Source organism: Arachis stenosperma, chromosome 1 (genome assembly GCF_014773155.1).
Source record: "Arachis stenosperma cultivar V10309 chromosome 1, arast.V10309.gnm1.PFL2, whole genome shotgun sequence".
Classification (NCBI taxonomy): Eukaryota; Viridiplantae; Streptophyta; class Magnoliopsida; order Fabales; family Fabaceae; genus Arachis; species Arachis stenosperma.
In genome coordinates, this window is record NC_080377.1 from 117,336,145 (window position 1) to 117,349,832 (window position 13,688).

Here is a 13,688-nt window from a genome sequence, read left to right on the forward strand (position 1 = left end):
TTGTGGTAATATATAATTATAAATTTTGAAGTGGAATTTCTGATCTTATTTATTTTTTTTAGTTTTAGAATCTAATACATATTAACCAAATTCTTGAGGATATATCAAAATTAATCTTTAATGAAGTTCAGATTATACATTTTGATTTTTAATATTTTTTAAAATCCTAAAAACTATACTTATTGGATAGATTGAATTTTTATTATTTTCAATAAAATTTTTAATATTTATATAAAACAAATAAATTTTTAATATATTTTATTATAAAAATAATTAGATCTCCGATAAATATTTTTATAAGATAAATATCTCAAGTTTTTTTAAAATAATAAAAGTTTGTTAAAAGTATTTGATTTATTTTTTTAAAGATCAATTTAAATATTTATTCTAATTTTGTTTATTAAATCAGTTATGGTAGCTTAATTTTAAGTTAATGAAGAGTTTTATCTTCGATCGTTCACAAAAATCAATTAAATGTTGAAATAAAACAGTTTTGTTAAAAAATGTGCATAAATTAATAAAAAAAGAAATCACATTTAAATTTAACAATCCCATATATTTTATTGAAACTGAAATAATATAAATAATGGAAATAACGTATAAAATTGACCAATTGACCAATCAGAGTCAAGTTTGTATTATTTTATTTATTTATATGAATTTTATTCTGGTTGGCTCGGACCACTGCCCAAAAAAAAAAAAAAACGAGCCTTTCATCCTTCTTCGTCTTTGCGGAAAGCAAAAACACAGAGAGAGAGAGAAACAGAGAAAGAGAAATAGAAATAGAAAGAGAAACCCAGGCAGAGAAACACAGAGATAGAGAGGGGGTGAAAGAAAGCATCGATTCTTCTCTTTTATTTTTTTAAATTGTTATTATTATTATTTCAATTTTTTGAAATCGATCGATAGTGGTTTCTACAGCGTTTTTTGCCCTAGATCTTTCTTCACCCGTTCCATTCCTCTCTGAGAGATCTTCCATTGAAAACCATAAGATTTACGTCAATCATTGATCTTCCTTCTTGCGCTTCAGCCAGGTACTACTTCCTCTCTCTTTCCCATTGCTCAAGAGACAGAGAGAGAAAGAGAGAGAGACTCTGATTTGATTTTTTTTTGGGGGTTGGGGAGGAAGGGATTGGAGTCTAAGGAAAGGAAAGAGAAGAGAAGAAGAAAGGAACCGTTTTTCTTTATGTATTTAATTATGTTTTTCGTTTTTGTTGTTGTGGTGTGTATAAATTAGGTGAGATTGTTTAGTGTTTTGCAAGCTATTTCTTTTTCAATAGAGTATCTGCTTTTTGTACTTTCTCTGTTACCAAACAGGGGAGGGGCTTCCCATGTCTATTTGGTGTTTGACCCGTGGTTGTTGTTACAATTTTTGAACTAAAGCTTCGATTTTTTATTTTCTTCTTTTTTCGGTGCCGGTCGTTGGTAGAAGACATATGTTTAAGGATGTTTTGTGTCCGTTAGGCTACTCTAAAGACTTTGTACCCTTTGGAACTTGCAAGTATTGCTAATATGAAGTTATATTTGGATTTGATCATTAAATATTTTATGCTTTTTCCCATGTTTCGTGCATGTGTTTTTTATGTCTGGTATATACCTTGTCATTCCAGAATGATACTACAGACGCAGAGTGGTTATTAGTTTACTAGTTGTGGATGTTACTGTGAAATTGGATTTGATAGGTTTTGTTTGCTAATGCAATTGCTTAATTTGTTTTCTCAGAACTTTCTGTATCAATCTGCTTGAGGTCATTAAAGGGTGTATGTCGTGATTTCTGTGTGTTCAACTGATGGTAAATGCGGATCAAAAGGAGATTACGGGGGTTTGAAATCTGTGTCACATTGACTTAGATGAAGACATCAAAAGGTTGGCATATAAGCATGGGTGATATGCAAATAATGCCGGGGAGTCGCCACCGTCCTCCCATGAGGAAACCAATGTGGATTATTGTCCTGGTTTTATTTGTATGCGTCTTTCTAATGTGTGCTTATATCTACCCACCACATAGCAGTACAGCCTGTTTTTTCTCTTCTAGAGGGTGTAAGAGTATTTCTGCTTGGCTTCCGCCTGTTCCGGCTAGAGTATACACAGATGAGGAGATTGCATCACGTGCTGTGATTAGGGATATTTTGAGCTCACCGCCAATTGTTTCAAAAAACCCAAAACTTGCCTTCATGTTCTTGTCACCTGGTGATCTGCCATTTGAAAGATTGTGGGACAAGTTTTTCCAAGTAAGAATTTTTCACTTCTCTATGTTGGTCTGCTCAAGGTCCTTTCTTTCTCTTTCTAAGGCAATTAATGCATTGTCATCTTTGAAATATATGTGACACTTTGAATTGTAAAATCTACAATGTTAAAAAGATGGCCAGTTTAATAGTATAGTTGATAATTGCATTCCCCCCCCCCCCCCCCCCCCCCGAATAAAACAAAATCAGTAGGAGAATTGGCTTTTTGCAAGCTAAAATCTTTCTTCATGTCTTGAATATTCTTGTATTTGAAATGCTAGTCCACAGTCATATTAGTAAGAAACCTGATTTGGATTGGTTAAGAGAATCTGTCTATTGCTTCTCCTCCCCACAGACACTGATAGCAGTGTCCTCCTTGTTTGTGGAAAATGATATGCAATATTTATTTTCTATTATTATTTTTGGCATGGTTTAACTTAATTTGAGAAGTCCATGATTAAAATTTACTACTATACAACACTGCATTTGTAATTAATTGATAATGCGATAGATATGGCTATTTCATCCAACATAATTCACATTCCTTTTTCCCTCGGACAATGAAAGGTGTTGTAAACATCTCTGACGGATGATCTGCTTCAACATTGGGCGGCCTAGCCTTGGGTGCTAAATCAAATTGCTTACTACTTCTAGCATTAATCCTTAGACTTTCTATGGCATAGTTACACCATCTGAGATATGAAATATGTTTTTGTTAATGAATCCTTGATAAGTGTTTTGAAATGAATGAAAAGCTGCAGTTTGTTCATGTATTTTATTGGTTGGTACTGTGTTAACTTTACTTCTGAAATATGAACCCATCCGTGTTTGAGTATGCATTTACCTGGAAGATGCTCTTCTCCTTTTTGTCAGGGTCATGAAGGGAAGTTCTCTGTCTATGTGCATGCATCCAAGACCAAACCAGTTCATGAGAGCCGTTATTTTGTTGATCGGGATATACGCAGTGACCAGGTGCATATTGTCTTGTATTCAGTTTGCTAATCCTTTATGGTTGTACTCTTTTCTCTTGTATGTTCAGATTTACATTCACCAATGTATATAATGGTTTTAAATGCTTGTGTAGCCGACCCCACCTAGTGGGATGAGGCTTTGTTGTTGTTGTTTTAAATGCTTTTGTGTGTGTGTATTAAAGATTGATTGTCTGCTCAAGACTGTTGTAAGAATAGAGACCATTTTTTGGCATAGGACAGGAACCATTGTGATAGAAAAGGAATTGATCTAGTGAATTACATATATTTAAAAATCTTCTGCAACCATTGCTGAATTTATTTCCAAGTTAAAGTGTGTTGGCTCTAAATAGTGATTTAAGTTGTAACTATCCCATGTTTTCCTTTAATACGTGCTTTTCCAGTGCTTGGCTCTCCTAATAGGAATTCATCTTGTTTTAGGTGGTGTGGGGGAAAATTTCTATGGTTGATGCTGAGAGACGGCTATTGGCAAATGCCCTTCAAGACCCTGACAACATGCACTTTGTTTTACTTTCTGATAGGTAACAAGCTATTAGAATGCTTTTAGTTTTGTTTCAAGGTACTAACTGTTAAAATTGTTTTTCCAGTTTCTGATTTGTTTGTATTGGTTTTGCAGCTGTGTACCACTGTATAATTTTGACTATGTTTACAACTATCTGATGTATTCAAATATCAGCTTTGTTGACTGGTATGTCAAGAAGTATTAGATTAATCCCTTTTGGGTTTTCACTGAGTTGATAGCTCTTTCTCTGCATTCTACCATTACTTGATGTACTTTACTAATGTGAGTTTTTTTTTCTTATTAGCTTTAAGGATCCTGGCCCTCATGGCAATGGCAGGTATTCAGATCACATGTTACCCGAAGTCGAGGTGAAGGACTTCAGAAAGGGTGCACAGGTATAATCTTGCTAAGATCACGTTGGTGTTTAAATTTTAACATTTCGAACTGTTTGCTTATTGCAATAAAAGAATAAGAAATGCCAACAAAGTACATAGGCTACTACATTTTGCAGTAGTCCCTTCCACTGGATGCTAACTGGGTAAAACAGAAGCAACCATCGTTCTATTGTTTATTTATTTTTGTTACACTTGAAAATCTTTCATTCTTTTGTCATAAAAACACGTTGATGAATAAATCTTCACTAATACTAATTTATTTTTTTGATCTTGTGTGAAGCCCTTCACTTCTATTTATTTATTTATTTTGAATCCAAATCAAAATTGAATTGCAATTTGATATTGCTTGTGTTGTTTTGTACGTAATCTAATGCTTGGTGTCTCAAAAATGTTAGATATGTTATTATTATAGGTCATGAACATATGTCGCACATTTAGATGTGTCTTCACCTCATTGTTTAACTTCTTCTGCAGTGGTTTTCCATGAAGAGGCAGCATGCTATCATAGTTATGGCTGATAACCTGTATTACTCAAAGTTTCGGGATTACTGTCAGGTGAAGTTGTTTTTAACGTTTTTAGCATTTCAGTTTATGGTGATTGGATTATCTAAGTTTGTTATGATTCCGATGTTTGAAGTTTCCCTAGTATGACTGCCATACTAACATGTGAGTTTTAATATCACAGCCTGGTTTGGAGGGGAGGAATTGCATTGCAGACGAGCATTACTTGCCAACCTTCTTCCAGGTGAGAATTTCGATTGTAATGCAGTTCTTCATTAAACAGTCTTCCACCTTGGCTAATTGGTTTATGTCTGTCAATTAGATTGTTGATCCAGGGGGAATTGCAAACTGGTCAGTAACTCATGTTGACTGGTCTGAGAGAAAGTGGCATCCAAAGTCATATAGGGAGCACGATGTTACTTATGAGCTCTTGAGAAATATTACGGTATAGTCCCTACTACGACTGTAACATGTACGAATCCCATTTTCATCTTTCTAGGAAGTAGATAGATCGGGGATAGAAGGCCTAGTTAACTGTAAACCTAACTTGTATTGACCAAAATAATTATTTAGCTAAAAGTGGGTTGTAACAATGCAAGTCTGTCAACTAATCGTTGCCTATTCAAATTGTTTTCAAGTTACATGGATATTGACAATAGTTCTCGGTATTTGCAGTCGATTGATGTTAGTATCCATGTCACCAGTGATGAGAAGGTATGCTGATATTTCTTTGTTTTAGTGTTTTACTAAGATGAATCAACCAGCTTTGGATGCTTAGTATGTCTTGTCTTGGTGCAGAGAGAAGTGCAAAGTTGGCCTTGCTTATGGAATGGGGTTCAGAAACCATGCTACCTATTTGCTAGGAAATTCACTCCTGAAACGTTGGACAAGTTGTTGCATCTATTTTCCAATTATTCAACGCCTTGAGGCAGCTATATTTTGATCTATTCTTTGGTCGGAGAAGTCGTTGCTTTCGCTTTCGGCCCCCTTCTTGGTTTCTCATAGTCAGTCATATGGCATGAGAGTTGTAAATTACAGCATTGTTGAAGGCTTTGATCGCCCATTAGCCACAGATATCGGTGTAACCATAGCGAAACTGGCATTGCAGTGTGGCCTAATGTGGAAAGGAGGCTAACTATTTAGTGTTACTTCCTTGGGAAGGGATGGATATGGATGTGGATGACACCACTTTTTTCTTTCTTTTTCATTTCTTTCCTTTCCTTTCCTTCCATTTTGGGCTATCCAGATTTTCTAATTACATGAAAAATTTTGGGGGAATCGTATAAGCTCATCATGTCATTGTTGATCTTTGTAAAACTTGATAATTGTTTAGTTGGAAATATAACGTTACACGTTGCTGTCCGTCTGAAATTCGGTGTTCAATTCTTAATGCATTACTTTGATGCAATGTTGTTGGCCCCTTGTCATTGTTTTTAGCCTTTAGGTCATTGTTTTGGTTCCTTGTCATTGTTAATTTATTTATAGGTTATGAATTTCAAATTTACCACTTGGGATGTGTAAATGTTAATTATCATCTAACTCAAAAGAAAATGAAGTCTTATTTATCTATTTTTGAGAAAAAGAAGTAATAACTTAATCTCTTCTTATGTCGTAATTCTCCATTGCTCCTACACTTAGCAAGAGATTACTTTTATCGAAAAGAGAAGCTAATAGAGTTCGATTTTTCTCCTTTGATACTGTAGTTACTTGCGCTTTTTAACCACAGGAGTATGGGAAATAAATATGAATATGTTTATCATATTCATACTCCTATAGTTAAGAAGAATAAGTGACTACAGTATAAAAAGAGAAAAATGAAATTCTATTATATCTGGCACTGCTTGAAAAATGTTTTTATAATTTTCAATGAGGAGTATTAGGGGATCAGCAACTTTTGTGATTTGTAGTCATCAATAATGTTTTTAATGGTGTCAGATTTCATCTATAATTTAGGATTACTCACTTTTTTTTATTTGACATGCTGACCAAAATTTAATAAAGTTACTGTCCCTAAACTTTTCTTTTTGGAATAGATAAGTGGCGTCTTAGGTATCAATCTAATGAATGATAATCACAAATTTTGCTATTCCAGCCTGAAATTCAAAGTGATTGGGAAAAGAAGGAATTCTTGGTTAGTAAGTTGCAAGAAAAGAATACACCAGTCCCAAAACCAGACCTTCAATTCTTAGATCAAACTTTCATAAATTAAATAACATGCATAAATAAGCCACTGAATGTGTGCAAATTAAACGTCCCATGATTCATGATGAATAATGTTATGCACTCTGAGTCTTATATGAGAGGAAAAGGAGCGAACATGAGCCAGGGAGACACCGGCAACTTTTAACCGAAGATGCCGGCAAGTCATCCTTGGCTCAAGTACACTCTCTCTATCCCTTCATGCAAGGCACTTGCCCCCTTTGAGTTTAATTTCAACAATCATATCTCATGCATTTTGCATCTGCTCTCATATGTATAAATAAGTAGGAGATTGCATGGACTAAGATCATCACCATTTTAGCGTATTTATAGGCGGATGAGAAGATCAATGAAAAGAATATAACTATATCATATAGTTGATAATGACAATTCCCTAAAGAATTCTTACAAAACCATACATTATCACATGCTGCTGCTTCTTATCCAAAACCATGTTTTGGAATCAAATTTCCAGTTTTGGTTACGTGTGATAGTTGACTTAATAGTACTGCTTATGTTCTTGTGAAATTTATGTATAATCGTTACCACTAATCATTCGGTCGATATTTTTTTAAAGTTAAGAATGAAACTCAAATTTAAAATTTTTAAATAAAAATAAAAAAATTATATCATTTGAACTATAAACATTCCATCGACATTTTGATTGTAAAAGATATGATTATGCATGCAATCGAATATTTTCACCCGATAATTAAGAATTTACATAGAAAAAGTTAAAAGGGAATGTGTGGAAAGGCGACACGTATGTATGTGGGGTCGCAAATATGATGAGTTGGCAACTTAGCATGGTCGCAAGGTCAAAGCTCAAAATCACATATTGTCAACGGTGGGAATCTTTATATGCTTCCACACTTTGCATAGGAATCAACTTTGATTTGGCCAAGTTTAACTAGCTCTATTTATTATTATTATTATTATAACAGATGGTATAACAATAAATATATAACTTATATAAAAAATAAATTATTCTAAAATTATAATCTTACTAATATGTATTCTGAAAATATTAATTAAAAATATTATGAAAAACTACTTGATAAATATTTTATAATTTATATTAAATAGTTTAATTTTTGATACTCATAATGTGTACAATATTTTACACATTTGTCTAATTATATAATCACATTTTTTTATAAATAATTATTTACATAGTTAATATAAAAAAATTATTTTTATTAATCGACATGGATGTATAAAAATATTTTGCATGTATAAAAATTAAATTCATATATTAAATACATTAAACAATTTTAAAAAAAGATATTTTTAAAGTCTTAAATTTAACTAAATCCTAAAATATAATATAAGTAATTGTTATGGTTGTGGGAATAGAATAATTAGGGATGGAAGCAAAAGGATTATTGATGGCTGCCCCATGTTTTTGATATGGCATTATCATAGAGAATCTAATATCGACAATAATTTAGGGTTCCACATGTATAATCCACAAACATTGTTATATTATGAGCATATAAATCATAACCAAATTTCTTCTCAATACATAAATGCTTCCTAGAATCTCATCAATACAGATTCTCATAAGTGAATCTCATAGTATAGTGTATCAGTCTAAGCTACAATACAGATTCTCTATCAAACGCCCCACTCATTTATGTTCCTATATATTCTATAAGAGAACAATTTGATTTTCCCTTTCTCTATTGTCTAATTTGCACAAGTGCATGCATTGACTGTTGTGACCATGATGTTCCTGAATTAATGATTAAGAATTAATTTGATTTTTAAAATATTAAAAATTTTAATTTGATTTCTAAAACATATAAAAAAAAAAGATCATATAGTGATAATTTTTTTTTTGTCTTTTGGTAAACTGGATAATATAACCTTTGTAATCATTTGTTATTACTTTTAATCAGTTTCAACATTACATGATATATATCATGCAAAGAAATTCAAACACATACGTAAATCATTTAACATTCTAATTAACGAACATTGTAATAATAATAATAATAATAATAATAATAATAATAATAATAATAATAATAATAATAATAATAATAATAATAATAATAATAAGAGTAAAATTTTTCTCTAATTCCTAATAATTTATGAAAAGGATCTGACTTCTCTTGACCATTAGAAAATAATAACATGGTCTTTATCCATTTTTTTCGTATAATTGAAAAGATTCTCTTAACGGTTTTTGAGTAAAAGGTAACTGAAAGAGTCTAATGGTCAGAGGGTATTAGAAAAATAATTCGATCACACAAAAAAAATGAATACGAATTGTATTATTATTTTTTAATGGTCAAAAAGTATCAAATCTTTTTCATAAATGGTTAAAAATCAGAGAGAAGTTTTACTCTAATAATAATAATAAAAAGTAAAAGCTCAAACCATATAATGACCTTGCTTTAGGGCACTGATCATCTGAATAATAACATTGGGCTTGGGCTGGCTAAGGTATGAGCCACGTGGATTAATTTTGAATCATTGTATTTAATTTATTATAATTAAGTTGTTAATTAACTTACAAATAAAATATAAAATTAACGAATATGATTATATAACTGTGTAACACGTTTACAACATTAACTCTTACTTATAATAAGTAATAACTATCGTATAAGAGTTTTTATTTTCTTTAATTTATTATTATTTTATTCTTACTTTGTTATATATATATATATATATATATATCAAACAATAGATAGCCGTGGTTTTATCTCTGACATAGCTTTCTCTCTGTGTTTCATGTTGGTTCTCGTCTCAGGTGGCGCCTCTCCTCCACGGTGGCATCCCTTTCACCGTGGCTTCTGATCTTCAGGGGGTGTATGTGCTCCTCTGTCAACTATGTGTCATTCGTGCGTTTCATCTCCTCGCTGACGCAACCTACTTTCCCTTTCATTCAATTTTTCACGCAACTTCCCTTCTCGATCGATTTGTTTGAAGAAGTAATGATTACTTGAAACCCTACGAGCTTTTCTTTCTTCTCCTTATTCTGCCCTACGAAGCTCTGTTCAGGAACCCTATTTTTCTGGGACTTTAGTTTGTCGCCGTTCATCCAGCTTAGCCATTTTCCAGTGGATGCACAAATGAAAGATATTCGATCAATCAATCAGGTGCCTTCAAACCTATTTTCCTTTTCATCCTTTTTCTTTCACTTCATTGTGTACTTTCTTCTGATCAATCTTGGTTACTGTTGCAGGGTTAACCTAGATTCAATTGTCTAGGGTTTGAGAAATTTCAAATTGTGCAAAATGTGATCATTTTTTGTATCTGTTCCATGGTTAACCGAAATTCTATTGTCTAGGGTTTCTGAAATTTATAATTGTGCAAATTCTGATCATGTTTGCTATCTGTTCGATGGTTAGGCGAGATTTTATTGTGTAGGATTTTGTGAAATTTCTAATTTTGCAAATTTGGATCCTTTTTGGTATCTGTTTCAGTGTTATTTCAGATCTTATTGTGTAGTGTTTCTAAAAATTGTAATTTGAAAGTTGTGTATGTGACTTGGTTTGTGTGTGGGTTCATGTTGTTGGTTACATTTCTTTCCCAGTTGTTGTTAACGTTGAGTATGGTCTATGAATGTTTTTCATCTTCTTTATTTCCTTCTTTAGAATTTCATGTGATTATCAATTCTGCTATTCCTAATCCCTTTGAATTGTTTGCAATGAATGTAGCAATTTATAAGTTTTTCTGCATTCAGAATCAAAATTCTCTTACTTATGTTTGATGTAAAATTTTATGAAGAACTTAAATAATTATAATAAACAAATCTATTGAGTTTTTATACTGTTTTCTCTATTCAGATTTGTCTTCTGTTATTTGTATTTGATTTTAAATATTATGAAGCACTCTCATAATTATATTGAGAGTAGACCCATTGAAAGGGGTATTCAAATTTCATGAATCTATTTTTATTCTTTAATTTTGTGTATATTCAACGAATCTATTAAGTTTAGATCAAGTAATTTGGTGGTTACTTGTGGGCTGTGTGAATCATGATGAGGGAATTGGTTTTCTACCTAATCTGTTCTATTGGTAGTGATGTGATTGATAAGAATTGATGTATAGCTTTTTGGTTGTACCTTTATATAATTTGATTTGATTTTCCACTCCCATTCAATTTTTTTGCACTCTGAATTGCATTCTCTACTGTTCAAGTCTTGCTTTCCCATTTCAATTCCGATTAAATAATCCCATTGATGGATCTTTCCCTTTTTTTTGGGTATGTCCATCAAATCCATTAAGTTTACCTATTATGAATTGCTGGTTGCATGTGGGTTGTGAGAATCATTATCAAGGAATTGGTTTTGTAGGTAATGTATTCTATTGGTGGTTATGTGATTGACAGTTTTTTATTCATGTTTGTGTATATTTTTTTTCCAGTTTATTTATATACTTTTTTTCCGATTCATTTGATGTTTTCGATGTATGCCTAACTAAGACATTTACCAACTCTCAATGCCATCGGTACAATGATTGTTTGGGGTAGTTGATGACTGCCTTCCCTATGGTGAAATGACATATAGGTTCACTGCCGCAGGTATGGTGTGATTTGGTTCCTATTTCTTGATTTCTTGAAATTTTCACTTGTTCTTGCTGTTTTTGTGTTTGTTCAGGTTTTGTGTCTCTGATTAGTTGTCTCTATGGCATTGAATGGAGATGGATATGGACTGATATTTTATTTTCTGTGCATTTCCATATTCAATTTGAATTAAAAAAGGTGAGCCTCTGTCATACAAGTAGAACTAATTGTGATGCATTTGTGTGCTTCGTTTAATTATATCCAAAGTAGACCTATTAAATCCTATATATCAACTGATGAATCTATTTTTAATCTTTTACTTTGTATATATTCAAAAAATCCATTTAGTTTTTATGCTGTTTTCTGTATTCAGGATCATGTTCTTTCATTTTATATTTGATTTCAAATTTTATGAAGCACTCTCATAATTATATTGAGAGTAGATCCATTGAATGCAATATTAAAATTTCATGAATCTATTTTTATTTTTTTATTTTCTGTATATTCAACAAATCCATCAAGTTTACACCAGGTGAATTGGTGGTTGCATGTGGGTTGTGTGAATCATGATGAGGGAATGGGTTTTGTACCTAATATGTTCTATTGGTAGTCATGTCATTCACAGGAATTGATGTATAGCTGGCTGGTAGTTCCTTTATATAGTTTGCTTTGATTTTAGGTCAATTTCATTCCATTTTTTTGTTGTTTGTATAAAAGAATTTTTTGACTAACAAGGAATTTCCTGCTCCAAATACCTATATGTTGATTAAGTTATCTTCCCTTGAAGATCTGTTCTACACAGAAGATGATGTTTTGCCATACATTGTTCACTAAAAATGTATGTATCCGTATCAAGGTATGGGGTTTCTATCTATTTGGTCAGTGGTGATGTGATTGATAAGAAGGAAGAGGCTTTCTCACAATCAGATGGTATCGCTCCATTGTTTGTGTTACTAGGGAATTTTCTTCTAAGTAGTGTATTTGATGAGTGGTGATGTGATTGATACCAATTGGTTGATAGCTTCTAAGTGATTTGTTTGGATTTTGAAGAAACCTTTTGTTTGTCATGTCATTTGCATTTAAATTCTTTATTGGTTATTCAAAGAGTGCTGTATATTTTCCCTGTTGTATAGAAGTAGAGTTGATTGTTATGAATTATTGTGCTTCTTTGATAAAAGAATATGCTTTTGTCACTCTCATTCAAGTTTTGTATTCGGATTTCCATTCTGTCCTGTTCAGGTCTTGACAGAAATTGATGTATAACCTGCTGATCATTTATTTATTTATTCAGTTCAACTGAATTGCATTATATTTTTTGGTGTTTGTGAAAAAAAAATTTAGATATCAACTGGTCTTCCCATGAAAATGTTTACTGCACACACAATAAGGTTGTGCTATATATTCTTCATTGGAAATTTTTGAATCAGTATCAACGTATGAGGTTTCAATCTCACTTATTTCCTGAATGTTGATGTGATTGATAGATTTTTATTGATGTTTGTGTATACTTTCTTTTTCCATTGATTTGCTGTTTCCAATGTATCCCTACCTAGGACATTTAGCAACTCTCATTGCCATGAGTAGAATCATTGTTTGGGGTAGTTGATGATTGTCTTCCCTATGGTGTAATGATATTTAGGTGCACTGTAGTAGGTATGGTGTCATATCTCATTTTTTGCTCCCTATTTCTTGATTTCTTGAAACTTTCACTTGTTTTTTCTTTTTTTGTGTTGGTTCAGGTTTTGCTCCTATGATTAGTTGTCTCTATGCCATTGAATGGAGATGCATGTGGACTCAGATTTCGTTTTCCCTCCATTTCCATCCTCAACTTGAATTCAAAAAAAGTGAGGTTGTGTCTTCGTTTTTTTCTATAAAAGGATTGTTGGTGGACCACATTCAATGCACAAACATTCTGCTCTGTTCTATTTCCTCATAATCTCTATCTATTTCAGAATTTTTCTGTTTCCATTTTGATCTATTTCATCAACTGTGTTTATCTCCTTTTTTTTTACTGCAATGCCTCCTCCATTTGATATGATTTCTAAGATGCATCCTCCTAGAAAGGTTTGGAGGCTGAAAGTTAGGGTTCTAAGGCTTTGAGTTGTACCCTCTTTTGGTAACCATGAGGTTCCTAACTCAATGGAGATGATTCTCCTTGATGAGCATGTTAGCCCCTATTAAGTTCTCTTTTAAATATGGTGTTACTTGTTTTTTAAATTTACAAGTTTAAATTATGTGTTTCACTAATCTGATTTTGTTCTTTTGTTGGATTTCTAGTGTGGAAAAATACAAGCTACAGTTAAGAAACCACTCCTTAATAGGTTTAGGGATTTTATAGTTGAGGGTCAAGTTTATAGA

General features: G+C 32.2%; 1 protein-coding gene across 1 annotated transcript; it reads left to right on the forward strand.

The window, feature by feature from the left end:
- Nucleotides 1–685: 685 nt before the first annotated feature.
- LOC130967708 (glycosyltransferase BC10-like) lies at nt 686–6,111 on the forward strand. Its single transcript, XM_057892698.1, has 11 exons — nt 686–1,034; nt 1,723–2,231; nt 3,099–3,197; nt 3,635–3,735; nt 3,831–3,902; nt 4,021–4,111; nt 4,586–4,666; nt 4,797–4,856; nt 4,935–5,057; nt 5,288–5,326; nt 5,411–6,111. Exons 2-11 carry the CDS (start codon nt 1,851–1,853, stop codon nt 5,537–5,539), a joined length of 1,176 nt encoding a protein of 391 aa, XP_057748681.1. The 5' UTR covers nt 686–1,034; nt 1,723–1,850; the 3' UTR covers nt 5,540–6,111.
- The last annotated feature ends 7,577 nt before the right edge of the window (nt 6,112–13,688 follow it).

What these genes read in the sequence shown, in the direction of transcription:
- LOC130967708 (XM_057892698.1), top strand. Translation starts at nt 1,851, where the DNA reads ATGAAGACATCAAAAGGTTGGCATATAAGCATGGGTGATATGCAAATA. An exon ending in GGGATATACGCAGTGACCAG is followed by an intron (nt 3,198 to 3,634) that starts GTGCATATTGTC and finishes ATCTTGTTTTAG; the next exon opens with GTGGTGTGGGGGAAAATTTC. An exon ending in ACTTGCCAACCTTCTTCCAG is followed by an intron (nt 4,857 to 4,934) that starts GTGAGAATTTCG and finishes TCTGTCAATTAG; the next exon opens with ATTGTTGATCCAGGGGGAAT.